The sequence below is a fragment of the Ischnura elegans genome, chromosome X, assembly GCF_921293095.1.
Source record: "Ischnura elegans chromosome X, ioIscEleg1.1, whole genome shotgun sequence".
Taxonomy (NCBI): domain Eukaryota; kingdom Metazoa; phylum Arthropoda; class Insecta; order Odonata; family Coenagrionidae; genus Ischnura; species Ischnura elegans.
In genome coordinates this window covers 70,220,396-70,237,129 of record NC_060259.1, presented here as the reverse complement: position 1 = coordinate 70,237,129, position 16,734 = coordinate 70,220,396, and the positions used below count along the sequence as shown (strand labels likewise).

Genomic DNA, 16,734 nt, shown 5'->3' with positions numbered 1-16,734 from the left:
GGGTATGCATTTTCTACACATAAAGTAAATTAAAGAATAGAATATGTTAAAAACATACGACTAGTTGACTCGGAAGTAATGAAAGATTTGTATTTCATGATCAGAGGAGAGAAGACTCTGGACATACAAAAAAAGAGTGTAAAAGATAAAACTCCTGAGAGAGCATACTCCAAAAAGAATATGTGAACTTGTTTTGAATACATTCAAAAGGAAAATGCAAAATAGAAGCATTGATTATGTTATTACTGACGAACATATTATTAAATTTTTATCCAAACACAATTCTGTTGACTTGCCCTCATTACCAGAGATCTCATCACTTAAATGTCTTGGAGAAGATGGAGGAGTTGATTCCCACCAATCTTTTAACATAGACCCCCAATTTCCATAAGAACCTTGATGTAGCAAAATTCAAGGGATCCAAAAAGCCGCAAAGACATTGTTGTGAAATTTGCTAATGTGAAGCTAAAATTTTTCACCAAATTTTCTATAACTCCACTCTACTAAAACATTATACATTCTCTATAAAATGATAATATTTTAAAATGAATAATTCATTGCTAATCAGGGGCTTTATGGTGCAAAGAGAAACCACATAGTGGTTCTGAACATGATGAGTTGCGCAGCCATAAATTACCCCACGGAGGAATCACACGTAGAGTCCAAAGCCAGGATAATGAACACCTATCTGATTGGCAGTTTGTAGCACTGCCCCTGGTCCTAACCAAGAACAGCAGACTCCCGATTATCCAGTTGCAGATTATTCGTGCATGAGTTCACGGTCTTTCAAAGGTTTCCGCAATCTTTATAAAAAATAAAATCGGATGCAAAAGCACCAAGATATTTGCATTTTTGAAATACAATGCTACACCGGGCTAATTATTTCCATGATAATCCCCTTCTAAAAGTGGAGTTATTTTATCTACTTGCTGACAAAGAATGTTTCAAGTTTACTTGGACGTCTACTCTAGCATTGTAGACGACGATCAGTGGGGGGAAAAACACTTGATTAATTTTAAAAAAATTCTTCAATGATTAATCATTCGTACAGTCAGAGAAATGTTACCTTAGATCTTTAATTGTATTTTTCATATCGCAAATATGCAATTATTGCTGTGGCCTCGCATGCGGTTGAATAAGGTCCAAGGGAACCGGGGATTTCATCACACTCGGGCATGTTTACGCCGTTACCAGTAAAGGCCAAAAGTGGAGACAAAGGGAAAAGTAGAAGTGAAATCAGCGGGGGAAGTGGAAGAAGAGATAGCATGAGTCATAGCCAGGCCCTCGCCTGTGTAGACAATTTTCCTTACATCCTGATTTCCCATAACTGCTACTGCGTGATAGTGGAATTGCGCACCCATTGCCTTCACAGGATTTCCGTGCTCCTATTTTCCAAGTATCACAGTGCGAGATCGGGCTCGGTGATTACGGATCCACATGCTGCAGTAGTTGCATCCCAGGCAACTTGCACGAGATGCAACGACTCGGCATGGTGCCTGTCAGCGTAGTTTCTGCCGTCATGCACTGCTTTTGAAGCATTCGTGCAAACCACTTTATTGAATCTGTGACCTCGCAGCCACGGGTGCGAGGTTTTCGGAAACCAGGTATTACTTGTAGCTGTAGGAATATGAGCACATTCACGTTATCACTGTGAAAAAGATTGCTGTCGGGGAGAGAAAGCTCTTAACGGCTCCAGAAAGCAATCTAAAATTATACACAATATGCGTAAGTAATAATATATTGTTTGATTTATGTAAATTATGAAAATCACAAGAAATCAAAGTAAAGTTTGGATTATCTGTTTTTTCTGACTGATCGTGCCGCCTCTCCCATCATTAGCCCAGATAATCGAGAGTGTACTGTGGCTATCACAATCTTTCACTATGCAAAGAAAATCTATTTGAATTCCTTTAGGATAGATTAATTTTAGAAATCTTATGTTCCTCAGATTGGTCATCTTTGAAAGTAAAACAATCATTCATTGAAATTAGCAATGAACATGAGCTGTCAAGGAGGCTAGCTTAAACAAGTTGTACCTTAGTGAAAAAATTAAAATGGAATACTGATCGAGGCTATCACCAATGACTGATCAGGACCTAACTTACATAGAATTTTAAGTGGTAGACTTACATTTCAGACCCCTCAGCCTGATTTTCACCATCAGCCTCAGCTTCACCATCTTCTCTGGCTGGAGACCCACTATGTGATTTCTGTTTATCTGCCTAAAACAACAGGAGTCATGCATTAATCAATGACTTCAAAAAATATTAAACTCTCTAAAGTCTAAATAGGAGGAATTCAATGAAACCACAGAAATATCTGACAAACTCGATGAAATTTTAATTTGAAATAATGAGGGACGGATCGACCTTTATTCAAGCAGTACAAATTGAGCAGTCTTTCCCGACATCCTAGAGATAAACCAATACAACAGCATTTTCTGAGAAGGATACAAATTTCTGTAACTAGATTCCTCTGCCAATATGACTCACAAGGGAATGAAAATTTTAGTAGTATTCATCTTATATGCTTAAAAGTTTACTTTCATTTGGAGCAAATTTTGCACCCACGTACATAAATCACGATTTTAATTTAACTTGGGAAAATTCATTGAAAACAAAACATTCATAAAAACTTTAAAATATTGAACATAAATACGTAATTGATTACTGAATACTTAGACATTTTTTGATCCGTGTAATAACCCATCCCATGAAGGAATGAGATGATTCTACATTTCCTAATTAACACTGAAATAGTGATTAAATATGCCCTCATGAATCAACCATTTTGAAAGGCTGGACTATTGTTCTGGCTCCCAATTTGTAAAAAAATTGATATTCCCAGGTAAATCACAATTGAACCATTTATGCCCATGAATATTTAGCATCAATGCTGATAAAAATTGGTAAAATAAACATTAGTAGTGGAAAATAAGACTATTTTTACTGGTCTTACACACCAAAGCTTTGGAATATGCACTACATAGTGAGAAATGAGATAAAATATGTTCAGCAAGTCTGATCAACATGTATGCACTTTCATAGAAAATGTTTCCACCTTTAAAACAGGGATTTTTCCAGTACTTATAGGTACTATCATATTTCTTCCTCGGCATATCCCGCAACACATATTAATTTACTACCCTTTGCAAATTGAAAATTTCACAATAATTCACGCTTCAAATAGACCATACATGATACTGTTCCTGATACATACCACTTCTTCTGCTTCCTTTTCTATGGCGGTTAACGATTCAGCATCTGCAAGATTGTCGACAGCAATGGCCAAGAAGACATTCAGCAAGATATCTAGTAATCAGTGAGTCAGGGAAATCCAACTAAAAATGACTCAATTACTGTCATGTTTATGCCATGTCTAAAGTTGGAAATACATAGATTGAATTGGAACTGTCAATCTATTTCAAACCAAAGGTTGGTTTTTATTAGTAAGGGTTGAGTGCACTCTACTCTACGAAGGGATATTCACCAGGTGTACTCTGCATATTTTGAGAAAACTTGGTCGGTTGGTAGTAATAAGAGTACAACTGTGAAATTTCTGTACCACGACGCCTATTAAGCCAAGATTTTAGGTTCGTGAGTACTCCACTCATGACCCATTTTCCTCCAAGGGGCCCCTGGCTAATGGACCCATAGTGAGACAGTTGGTATAACAGGCACATGTCCTATTTCTGGGCTATCTTGCACTACAAAGACTATTATTGGGGGTGTCCAAATGCTTCAACTGAGATTGGAACCCAAGGTCAGTAGCCAAGCACTCCATTTAAAAGGTCACAACTCTCCATTTTATCATTTTGCAAAAAAAATTTCTTCATATTTCATTACTTCTAAGTAGTAATATACATATATTGTTATGGTGCTGGTCGATGAAAACACAACACACACTGGCCATGTTCCTACAAAACTTTGGGAGGAACTTCAATCACTCTCCCTGCATTCATTAAGCCAATTAATGATGGTTGAGATAAAGCAAGAAATCCCAAGGTTGTTCTTTTTAACTGTATTTAACAGGGAAAATGTATGCACCTAACAGGGAGAAAGACAATTTTACAGATACATGCATGAATTTTTTTTTCTGACACCATTTAAGGACCGTAAAAAAATTTAGGCTTTAATCAAAAAACTAGCAACTCAAGGCTTGATTTCCAATAATATGTATAATCTTTTAGATTAACAGTAAGTGTCCTAACAAGCCTGTAACACACCTATTGAGGCAGCTTGCTCAGTGGCATGTAAATGTAGAAGAAATATATGCATATTCACTCTGGCTACATTTTAAACTTGCATGCATGAACAATGCAGGATGAATAACACAAAAATATAATAATGATAAATAAATAAAATTTTAAATCTAGATAAGTAGAATTTCTTAGCACACTCAAAATGAAGGAGGGCAATACACCAGCATACTCACAGAGTATTATCAAATATGTACTGACTTGAAACGTAGGCTTTCACAGCAAGAATCATTAATGTTGGAGGCTTTCACGTGCAGCTGTGTACTACGCTTTGTCAAGCAAGCTTTCGCTGCCATTGCAGGTCACGTCATCAGGCGATGAAGGAGATGACGATCCTTCATTGTCTGATGATGCAACCTGCAATGGCCACGTAATAGCTTGCTTGACAAATGTAATAATAATAATAATAATAAAATGCCTTTATTCGGGCAAGGTTGAGACTGGAAAGTCCCCTCTTCCACCTAACCCCTCGATAACGTCAATGCAAGCATATTATAAAATATTAGACAAACGTTTACAGTACCAAGAATATACAATATACACTGTTTGTGAAATGTCAAAAAATATGAACAACTATATGTGAAATTTTTGTGTAAAAAAGATTTAAGCTGGTGGACAGCTGTAGCCAAAAGCCTCCAATACTTGGTATATACTGATATAAAAGTTGCATTCACATAGGCATTTAACAATAGCACTTACCCGGATAAGGAAATTTTAGGATTGCTGTTCATGTATACTTGTGCATGAGATATCAGAGAGCGTGTTTTGGAGTTGGTTTACTTGAACACATGGTTTAAATTGATAACAATGGGTCTATGATTATCATGATACAAAAGGATTGTGTGCTTTCCTCATGAATAGACTCGGTATAGCAGATATTGTAGAATTATAGATAAGCAACTATTAGCCCTAAGGATGATAGTTGAGTCAGACATCGAAACCTTGGCAGCATTTCAGCTCCTGATTAAGTGGCAGTCCAAGAGCATTTCCCATGATTAACATGATATTTCAAACATAGATGAAGGAGTAAAAAGCCTATTATATAACGAGCATTCATATTTACAGGCAAGAATTTGCGATGAAAGGATACAATTACCACAGATGAAAAGAATTATAAAATACACGCATGCTAGTACTCCGATGGATGAGACACCTCCGTAGGCTTGGATACCATCATACATGACAGCGTTCCAATCTTCACCGGTAAGTATCTAGAAAAAAATAATAACTCATTAAATCCTACAAGTTTCCCAAATTGTTTTGAAGAATAATAATATAAGAAAGTATATAAACGGCAAATTGAGGAAGATAACACTTTCATGCTAGAAAAACTTCAGAGGAGTATCTGAGACTTAATATTAAGGCAACAAAGGATACGGATACAATATTATCCCATTATTTAGTACACAAATATTTTAGATCAACAGCATATTAAATAAGTACATTGAAATTTTCATTTATGAAGCATTCACATGAATTTTAACATACATACTTTTCCTTTAAATTTGGATCACACACACATAACACATTGGGACTTTAAGAGGGAATCCATAACTAAAATTTACATTTTACCTATTGAAGAGTTAATTCAGTTACGATGATTTAATGATATAATACACAGGAGTATTATTTACCAAAGAAAATTTTACAAACCATATAATAAGTGACAGTGACAAACCCTGTTTCAGGTTGTGGCAGTCACTTTTTATGTCATTTGCAAATTTAGAAAAGGTGTCTCATGGTTAATTTATAGACTATTGTTACGGAGGCTTCCGATGTATTAATTGTGCATCAATTACTTGGCTTTTCCACACTGGCCAATATTTTTAGACAACACTTTGGATCTGACAAAGTTAACTGATGCAGGTGAAGTATTATCCGCAAAAAATTGACCAGGAAAATCTCAAATAAAAGATAGTAAATGTACAGGAGAGGTACCAAACGATATCATCAATGAGCATGTTCGACCAAAACTACACCAAACCATAAATTCAAACCCACATCTAAGAAAAGATGGCTCAATCAAGAATTGTAAATGCTTCAGCTCAGAAATAATATCCTTTTCAACATCTAACAGCAATCCAAATGACAATTTCTGGAACATCCGACTTGTGATACGAGAGTCTCAGATGTGTTGTGACTTGTATCGACCTCATTGGGAACATCAATTTAATTTTTGTCGAGTACAAATATGGAAAGGATTAATCATACATTCAAAGGTAAATTTTTGAATGCCAGCATAGTCCTGTTACGGAAAAATGTTTTGTGATTCACCAAGAGATATTCCAATACCTTTCCAAGAGCAGTCTATAGACGTATATGGATGTGAACATATTCTGTAATTAATGCACTGATTGCTTTTTCATGTTACATCTGATTCACAGTTTTCATCATTAGTTTTAATTACCACAGTGAAGTAGTAACTGAGAAAAATACACAGGAGAGTTGCATGTAGAGTGTATATTTTGATATTTACATTTTAGTTTTTATAATTGCATGATGTCAACAAGACATGTACAAGACGTCTGATAGGCCATTTAAAAGCCTATAACAATAAAAGATTATTATTTTCAATACTTTAGCACTTATATTCCTACAACAAAGGAATAATGGTAATATAATTCCGGGATGGGTTGATTCAGCTCTTTGGTTCTTGGTTCCACAAGTTCTTGATATAAACAGAACCAGAATTGATGCCAAAAGGAATATGTACCAAAATACTTGCCACAAAAAACCAATTTGCAGGCTGTTCACACGTTGAAAATGTAGGATTTCCACTAAAACCACGACATAGCATACTTAGAAAGTTTGACGTTCCAGCTAATGAGCCAAAGCCACATGAAGAAAGACCATATGATTCATATATATTACAGCTTTAATAAGGATATGACTACCTTATAATCTTAAAAAAAACTTTTCTGATCGATATCTTTGCATGGGTAACCCCTACCTAGCATGGAAGTCAGCCTCTGCATATTGTTTCCTAAATTAAAGTGCAATATAACTCGGCAAATTTCATTTTTGTATTGAAAATACCTTTAATTACGTCTGCAAACTAGCAAATCACTTCTCATTCTTAATATATCATCAAATGCACTCTGGAAAAACTATCATGCTCGGAGGACCCTAATCAAGTACATGTTGAAGTAGGTAGTGGACAGCGATTGGCTACCTTGAAAAATGGAAGGCACCTGAGCACAACACCGCAAATGGATGGCACCCACAACATGCTGTCTATCATGATATGGTGCCTATAATTTCAAACTGTATCCAGGACTGAATTGGCTGGCTCAACTGAGATATCCAAACTGCCTTGAAGGACAAGGTAGTGGAAGACCTGCAAGGGAAAGGGTGGAAGGAGGAGGAAGAGCTGATCTGGGAACTATGCAGAGGAAGAATGTTGGCCTACAAGAGGGGGTTTAGGTATAGACAAAGAACCTACATCTCAACACAGGACTTGTTACTTCAGTGGCTATAAGATGTTGCTTCTTGGAGTTCTGAGTTCCCTTACTCTGTACTTACTGCCTTCTCTTGAAGTAAACAGTCAAGGTTGAAGACCAGCACTATTCTGCATGACTTTTCTGAATCAAACATTTTTTGATCATTAAAAAAGGATCTTTTATTCTTTGGATCATTGTATGGATCAATTTAAAAATATGATCCTCTAGAGGATCATTGCTGCGATAGTTTTCCAGGGACCATAAATATGGTAGTTAGGAGCAGTCAAATTTTTTCCACCCTTAAATACACTTCAATGTTTACGAAAGTGTATGAATGTAATCATTGGTCCTAACAACATATAAAAAAATTAGAACGAGATAAATTTATGAATTTGGTCCCCATTTTTAGCATACGATTTGACTGGCCAAGTAATGCAAAGGAATGCTCATTACCTGATCACCTACATACAGTCAGTGTAAAAGGCTGTCGATTGGAGGTATGATGGATTCAATTAGCATTGGCAATTTAATTGGCAATTGGAGGTATATCGCATTACTTGCCTCCACGAAAGCTTTATGATTATTGTTTCCAAGTTTCCCTGATGATGTGACTGTGCCACATGCTCACTGTATTGCATCCCTAAATGACTGCCTCTCATGCAACTTTGTGTGATGCGATTGCTTTGAGTGGTGTTTGGAATATGGTCACTACCGTAGCACAGCAATTTGACACAACATAACAATTCCAGACCATAACTCATCTTTGATCATATTGCAACACATTGTACAACACTACAACACGCATTCATGGATACGTAATTTTTTTAGGTGAGCACCCATCATTTTTTTATGATATTTCATTAGCAAAATTATTTTTAAAATATGCAATTTAACCATAGTGCAGATTATATTCCTCTGTGAAATAGAACTGATAAGAACTAAAAGTCCAAGTCAAAGATGAAAATGAGAATTGAGGGGTTTCATCCTTCATCTTCTAATATAATGATCACTACATAGAGCGAGCGATTTTCCAGGGGTTATGAGAACTCATTAAACCAAGTTTCCACTGTATATATGAATGACAAATAACAAATCAGTAACACAAAGTAGCAGTAATTATTTACAGCAGTATGAATACTACATATACAGTGAAATCTCTCAAGAAACCGATTCATAGGGGAAAGAAAAATGATTACTTCACCAGGGGGGTTTAAACCCATTCACTGCAGACTTCGCTGAGTGGCAGGTTAATGCAAAGCAATAAAAAATGGAACCCACCACTTCGCTGGACATATAAATGAATAAAAGTGCGTAAAAAAAAATTCGTGATTTGGATAAGTTCACAACATACAGGCTGCAGTGAATGGTTTAAGACACAAGAGATATTAGAGGTATCACAAGCAGAGTGGGCTTGTGCTGCTCCTTGATACAAATAATGTTGATTCCTTTAGTAGTTTCAATTCACAGAAGAGTCACGACTCTAATGCATTGTTCAATTGATCATCTGCAGTTCTCGATGGTGTACCTCACTTAGATTATGTACTACATTGGATTCATGATAAAACATATGCTTATGTCAGCAAAACTTAAAAGGAAACCATTTTCCTGGGTTACGCAGGTGGTGCTCATTTCTTATAAAATAATTCATAACCACTAAGCTTTCAAATAAAAAAATGATGAAAATGTCTAACATTAAAGTACACTCCATAACAGCAATCATGTACAGAGAACAGGAACCTTTGTAAAATGATCTACTAATCACATGACCAAAAGAATGTTCATAATTTTGTGTACAATTTATAGATAAAATCTTACAAGGGGAGGTAATTACTTCACAACATTGGTTTGCATAAAATCAAATGGGCTACTAATTTTATTGTGTACTTTCTCTGATCCCTTCATTTTAACCAACAAGACAAGAAAATAATGGTGGGTACTTTAATCAAACATGAGTCCAGATTATAGCTTGAGTAGCCACATATGCTACATATATATTAATCTATGCGGTTAGTTCACACTAATTCACTGTAATTCATACTTTCAACAGTACATCACAAATGCCATGTGCATGCTGCTGATGGGTGATATCATAAGATCATGTAATAAAATCATGAAGGAGAAGGGATTCCACAGCTCAGAAGAACATTGAAATAAATTGGAAGCCAGGATTTGTTCAAGTACCCAATGTTTGGTCATTCATAGGCATTCATGCAAGTTACTAGGGATATCCTAAAGCTGAAAACATAAAGGCATTTTTGCCTACCAAACATATTATTTTACAAGCAGTACAAACAAACAAAGAAATATTTACCTGAAATACTGTTAGTAAACTCTGCCAGAAGCTGTCAAAGTTGCTGCGTGGCTTGTCTGAGGTATTATCGAAGTTAAACTTGCCACCAAACACTTGCATCCCCAACAAAGCAAATATGACAATAAACAGAAAGAGAAGTAGCAACAAGGAAGCAATTGACTGGATGGAGTTGAGTAAAGATGCAACCAGGTTTGAAAGTGATCTCCAATATCTGAAATGGATCAATGACATTTTTACTACATGCATCTTCAATTGGCTTATGAAGAAAATGATTTATTTCCTTCAAAGCTAAACCTACTTCTAGAATACATTGCAGAGCTGCTGCATCTACGAGCTTTGGCAGGGAGTTAAAATAAAATAGGTTTAGAGAAAATATATCACTACAGGTAATATTTACAAATGTACTCCACTCAAAAGTAAGAGGAGAGGCAAATGTGAAGTTCAAGCTTTCTATTCTTACTAGTGCTTTCACCGTCATCAGTGTTTTATTTGGCAGTACAACACGCATACAGCTGAAACTGATTTTTTAAACAGAGATTGGCTGTATTTTGTTGGCATCCTCTGAGAATAGTTCTTAAATATAGGATGGAAATAATAAATACCACCTTTGAGTGTGGTTATGTTCCACCTTTTAACCTCGTGAAGAACATTGAATCAAGTCATTCCAATTAAAATGCTTCATCCATCAACTGATATTTTCCTATCCTTCATATTGAGCAAATGACTTTGTTGGTAATGAAGGAGATTGACATTCATAGTTGATAAATAAAACAGCAGGGTAAATTCTCAACATTAGTGGCTTATGATGAACAAACCTCTCTCCTAAGCTACAAAGTGAAATTGAAAACTGCACACCTAGTTCAATAAACCGGAGTAAAATTCACTGAGAAGGAAAAAGAACGAAGGATACAGTTAAATTCACTGAGGTACACCTGACGGCCTATTAGAAGATCTGGCTTTAAATGCTGATTGATAAAAATGATATTTTTATGGAGAATGTCATCCATTGATGAGGACATCATCAGTAGCAATCAATAATAAAAAAGACAAGGACAATGATGAGAACATAACAAAGAAACTGCAGTAGTACTTCAAATGGACGCTAATACATACAATTGGATTGAAACCCAGCCACAGTGCATTATCGATAGTCTAGCAAAGTAAGTTATAAGGAAACACATCTCACATTAGAAGCACATTTGTGACAGTTTATAGAGGTGCTACAGTAGCACTGCCAGCAAGATCCAGGAAAAAGGTCACATGCAATGCCAGTGGCAGTGCTACTAATATGTGAAAAAAATACTTCACACAATCCGAAAAATTCATCCCATGGGCCATTTAAGCAGCCAGTCTTCATTAATATTCTGAGTGAAAAGATAACTGACATAACAAAGAGAACAGCTCCTTACTCAATCATTGTTTCGATGGTAATCCAGTGATGCTTCTATTTTAGGGAGGATACTAGAATATTTAATAACCTAAAAGAGTTTAAAGTTACTTGGTTTTTAGGAATCGATATTAAAGTAGTTGAAAAATTTTTTATAGTCACTTGGCTTGAATGGCCACCTCTACGACTTCAACACTTTCAAGATCACAGATCACAACTGCAAAGTTGATTGTTCATCTATGCAATTACTTCAGATGGTGCAAGTTCAAAAGCCACCTTTATCATCACTGCCTTTGAAGTAATATTTTAATGCTTAGGAGCAATCTTGGCACAGAATAAAATACAACACACTTGAATACATTTAAGAAGGTTGCTCCTTATTGTTCGTCATTCAAGCTCAACATCTAGCAATGGATTTAATGTTTTTATAGATGTGATCAAAGACCGTTTGCCTACACATACTCAGCCAAAACTGTTGCAGGAAATGAGCATTTCATCTAAGGGAGTGATGCCGCAAAAAATCTTTACTTGCAATTATCTCTTGAATCTTGCGACTATTTCTTTATGTGAAAGAAAGCCGTGACTTTTTTTTCTACATTGCCTGAATAGTTCAGTATTTAATTGAAATATTCCTGGGGAAACCATTCAACACAAAATTGGTTGATAGACACACGCTCAAAAGCCATTTATAGATTGATAAGTCTACAATCCCAAACAGTTCTCACAGAGGACTTTGGATGAAATAGAGGGGAATTCCTCAACCTAGTGAGCAAAGATATACATATGCACTACCCTCACTACTACTTCCCCTACTAGATCCCTCCTGCCAATTTTCCATCACTCCACACTAAATAAGGGCTAAAAAGAACTGAAGAGGCAAAATAACAGTTCAGTGAAATGAAGCTGTTCAACAATGAAAAGTACTATAAAACCATGATATCATAAATTCCGACACTGCACTTATATGGCATACACTGGCTGCTAGACTATACTCATGAAGATGTACATATGAAATAGTTCATTAAGTACATATGGGTTACAACAGATGGTGGCAACAATGAAGACCATTCAACGCTACTGAACCCATGCCATGCCGGGCACCATACCCCTCCCCTTCTTCCTCTTGTCTACCTCTGTCTTGCCTCTAGTAAGCAAGAATGCCAGATGAATAGGAATTACATATTCCCAGACTAATGGAAACTGAAAATGCCCAAGCAAACAGGAACTGTGAGTGTCCAGGCAAACAAGAAGCATGAAGTGAAGTGATTGTTCCTGGTCAAAGTTTGTTTTGCTGCTTGCATTCATTTTAACACTTTTCTTAGCAGTCAGTTCATGCTTTGTGGTTTTTCCATGTGATATTGACTACACCCAGCACATATTGATACAAAAAATTTAAGCAATACTTTTCCTTCAGTAATATTTAATACTTAATAATAAGTATTCAGAACTATGAAAAGGATCAAAATGAACAATTCTACCCACCTCTACAAAACATAGTCAAAGGCTTGTGCTCTCAATGGACCAACTTTTTGAAGAAATTTTTATGTCACTACTCATAAACAAGAAATTCAAATGCTGGGATCATTCACTCAGACCCAAAATAGTACTTCATTTTAAGTATTCAGTAGATGAAAGGCAAAAGTATGCATTGAAGAAATAAATTACTTCCTTCTTTAGTCATTCTCTCATACGTATACATGTGACAGTTTCTGCTGACTTAGGTATTATGGGTTTGTGATGTCATTAGAGTTCCAGTTCATTTACTCAAACAAGGGGAACAGATCACTGAGGGAAGGAATTTCTTACAAGAGTGTACACTTCTATGAACCATGGTAGGCCAATAGAAGATATAAAAGTAGCGGAGAAGCAGTGACCCACTCAGTAGGAGTGAGTGATATCATCATTTTACATATGATAAATTTAGGGCTGTTGACTTAAGCGGAAAATAGCTCAAAAAGTAGATGGAAGATATGCGACACCATATAAGTGCATGGTAAAATTACACTAAAAAATGCTTAAGTTTCATTGTATTAATGGAACATTTGAGGCAATCAATGTCATTATCAATAATACTATCATTTCATAAAAAGAATATTATGTTCACAGTAGAAAGTATTTATAATTATGGCTAATTTTTCATTCAACTATACATATATGAATTGAAGACATTTAAATCTATTACATACTTCATTGTGAACAGTGTCTAATGAAATATTAAATCATGATACTATTGCAAATATTCACTATACTGAAAGTACTTACTTTGTGACTTTGAACACCCGTAACAGACGAACACATCTAAGCACTGAAACTCCTAAAGGAGGCATCACATCAGTATGTGTTAAAATCAATTCTCCAATACTTCCTATCACAACAAAGCAGTCAAATCTGTTGAAAAGGGACACAAAATATCCCTGAAAATATAAAATAAAGCACACTTAAAAATTATTTTGACACAAAAATGTACATACCAATAATTTTTACATTAAATTGTTTTCTTATCTGGCAAAGGAAGTAAAAATAGTTTCAATAATACTAAAAATTATTGCATCTTTCTCCAAAATGACAAGGCATTCATGCATAAATTATTCAAACAAGTGAACAAAACATACAAATGTACATACCAAGATAACTAACTTCATGGCAGAGAAAGAGACAGAATCACATAGACATTGTCACATAAGAAAACAAATTTTTGCAAGATAAATTTCAGTAAATTACAGCTATGAAGTAGTTTTCCACAAAGGTGAATGGAAAATTGAATCAATGGCAGCAATATCTATTAAAATGCTTTTGGGCACTTCAGTAAGTGTTAAAAATCAACTCTCCAATATCAATCACAACAAAGCAGTGGAGAGACAATAAAGTAGTCAGTGTAGAAAAAGGAAAGGATGAGTTTCACATTATATTATTATAAATAAAAGGCACAAAAGCAGAGAATACAATAAACAGAAATATGGAAAAAGAAAATGATAGACAAGAGCATTACTGATTGAGGGAAACAAGTGATGATGAAAAAGATAAAATCATATGTGAAAGCAATGCATGAAATGAAATCACAGCACACAGCAGTGAGCCAGGTCATACTGAGTGTATGTTACATGGAAAATTTTGCTATGATCTTTTCTAAGGATGAGTCGGTTCTTAAAGTTTTTCGGTTCTCGGTACCGGTCTGGTTCTCCCCTATTGGTTCTCAATACTTGGTACCAAGGATGAACTCTTATTATCCAAATTAATGGCAACTTTAAATGAACAACCACAAGAAGTGAATGAAAATAATTTCAATAAGGAAGTAAATTAGTGGGAAAGCTCTGTAAAAAAAACTTAAGATAGCCTCCATAATTTTGAATTTTTACCCCATGTGGGCCTAATCTATTCTTTTTTGGGCAGAAATATTGCCTGCAGTACTGAACAGGTGTTCACTGAAAACAGTAGTGGTCAATGTTGATTTTGAAGGGCCACGTTAATATGCTAGGAGCACAGTTTACATACTGCATAGCATCAGGATCAATAGTGAAACTCCTCCAACTTCTGACAACATCATCCGTTAATTTGTTGTCACTTGCGAGTCAGTTCAAAATATATTCTGAATTCTGCGAAGTAGCTTAAATTGTAACTTTAATTGACAACTTATTCCGATGCTTCACAGTCACACTTCTTATAACCTCAACAATCATCTGCTCAACGTGCCGGTACGGCGACACCATGGATAAACTGAGCGGCTGTGACCTATTGCAAAATTGTAATGCGGCGTTGCATTCTGCAGGATAACCACACTTTCCGATGCCTTACATAGGTTTATCAACTTACGAACAAGCTCTCGGAATGCATCTTGTTCGTAAGTCAAAGAATAACTGTTTATGTTCATGATTCAATCGTGATACCACTTTGAGACGAAACGATTTTCCGCCGGCCGCCGCTAATGATACAGCACACGGCAATGCAGAGAGTCGTCTCGTCTGAAAGCCACCTGAATTTCATGAGAACGGCGGCCGGCAAAAGTCGTTTTGTCTTAAAAGCGGCCTCAATGTAGCATTGTATGAATTTCACGCCACATACAGTGTATTGCCGGGCCAAATTGAAATGGGCACCAGGCCATCAACAGCCAGATTCGACTCATTTGAAGACATCCATAGAGACCTATGGAAAGTAGAAAGAACGGCGCCGTGCCGTGGATGGCGGCAGGCAAAAAGTCAGCTCGTCTGAAAGTGGCCGCAGCTATTGAAATGTTACAATGGTGACGAGAGCGACAACCTGAGGAACCCGTAAATGCATGTTTTAGCGAGCAACTCTCAAAAGAAAAAAACATGGACGCCATGCAATCAGAAAGTAATACATGCATTTTTCTTATCTTTTTTTCACTTTTTGGCCTTGAATATGCTGCACACCATTTCGACTTTGGGTGCCAAATTCAAATCCTTGCAACTGTTTAGAGCCCATTCCAAAGTTCCGACTTTATGCGATCGGTCCTCGATACTGGTTCCACAGGCCAAGAACTGGCAGTACCGAGAACCAGGTATCAGAACCAACCCATCTCTAATCTTTTCCCAACAGAACTTATTCATTCTAGCATAAAATGATTTGAGCTTTTGCACAGATATTAAGTAACAATCTATGTTTATACAAATCAATTGTCAAAGATATATGAAGGACTGTTTCAAAGAAAGAGTATTTTTGAAATAGTTCATTTCAAAACCGACCAACTCATCCATTCACTAAGCAAAACTATCAAACACTGCAAGTGAAAAGTTGAAATAGAGAGCACAAATGAAAGTAGACAGCTAAAATTTGATCGGATTATAAGTCTCTGAAAGGAAAATGCAAAAAAAATATCATGAAGTTGTACTGAGGCCTGCACATATGAATTAGCAGCTGAAGATTATTTTTCTATGCAAAAACACCTTACTGCAGCATGAAAGGTCTTGACTAGCACATTCTACATTTGATGTGATCTTCTTGGACATTAAAAATGTGCTCCATAACACAAATATGAAACAAATATTTGTTGAAATAATAATCAACATTAAAAGTATAACCTAAGTTCATTACTGCATTAATAACTGCATAAATGCATATTTCAGAGCAATTAGATGAAAGCATAAGGTGATAAGGTTTTAGAAATCACAGAGAAATTAGTTCTCCATGAAAACAAAGAAAAAGTGAAATAAATTCCCCAATGTTTCAGGAAGTTATGGGCAGTGAGCCCATTGTGACCTTATGATGAGTTCCAAGAGAGGGTAAACAAATGGGAGAATTTTCATCATGGCTTCAGGAAATTTAAACACACAAAAATACATTCAGCAGCTTAATGTTATTCCTAAGAAGACAGCGAAGTGAA

General features: G+C 35.9%; 1 protein-coding gene across 1 annotated transcript in view; it reads right to left on the bottom strand.

Moving 5' to 3' along the window:
* Positions 1-16,734, bottom strand: part of LOC124171523 (muscle calcium channel subunit alpha-1) — a 287,447-nt gene that overhangs the window by 130,913 nt on the left and 139,800 nt on the right. Inside the window, exons 13-17 of the mRNA XM_046550696.1 lie at positions 13,659-13,810; positions 10,010-10,220; positions 5,349-5,469; positions 3,220-3,311; positions 2,131-2,222 (exon numbers count right to left, since the gene is read on the bottom strand). Coding sequence (XP_046406652.1) covers positions 2,131-2,222; positions 3,220-3,311; positions 5,349-5,469; positions 10,010-10,220; positions 13,659-13,810 — 668 coding nt within the window. The remainder of the gene's footprint in view (positions 1-2,130; positions 2,223-3,219; positions 3,312-5,348; positions 5,470-10,009; positions 10,221-13,658; positions 13,811-16,734) is intronic.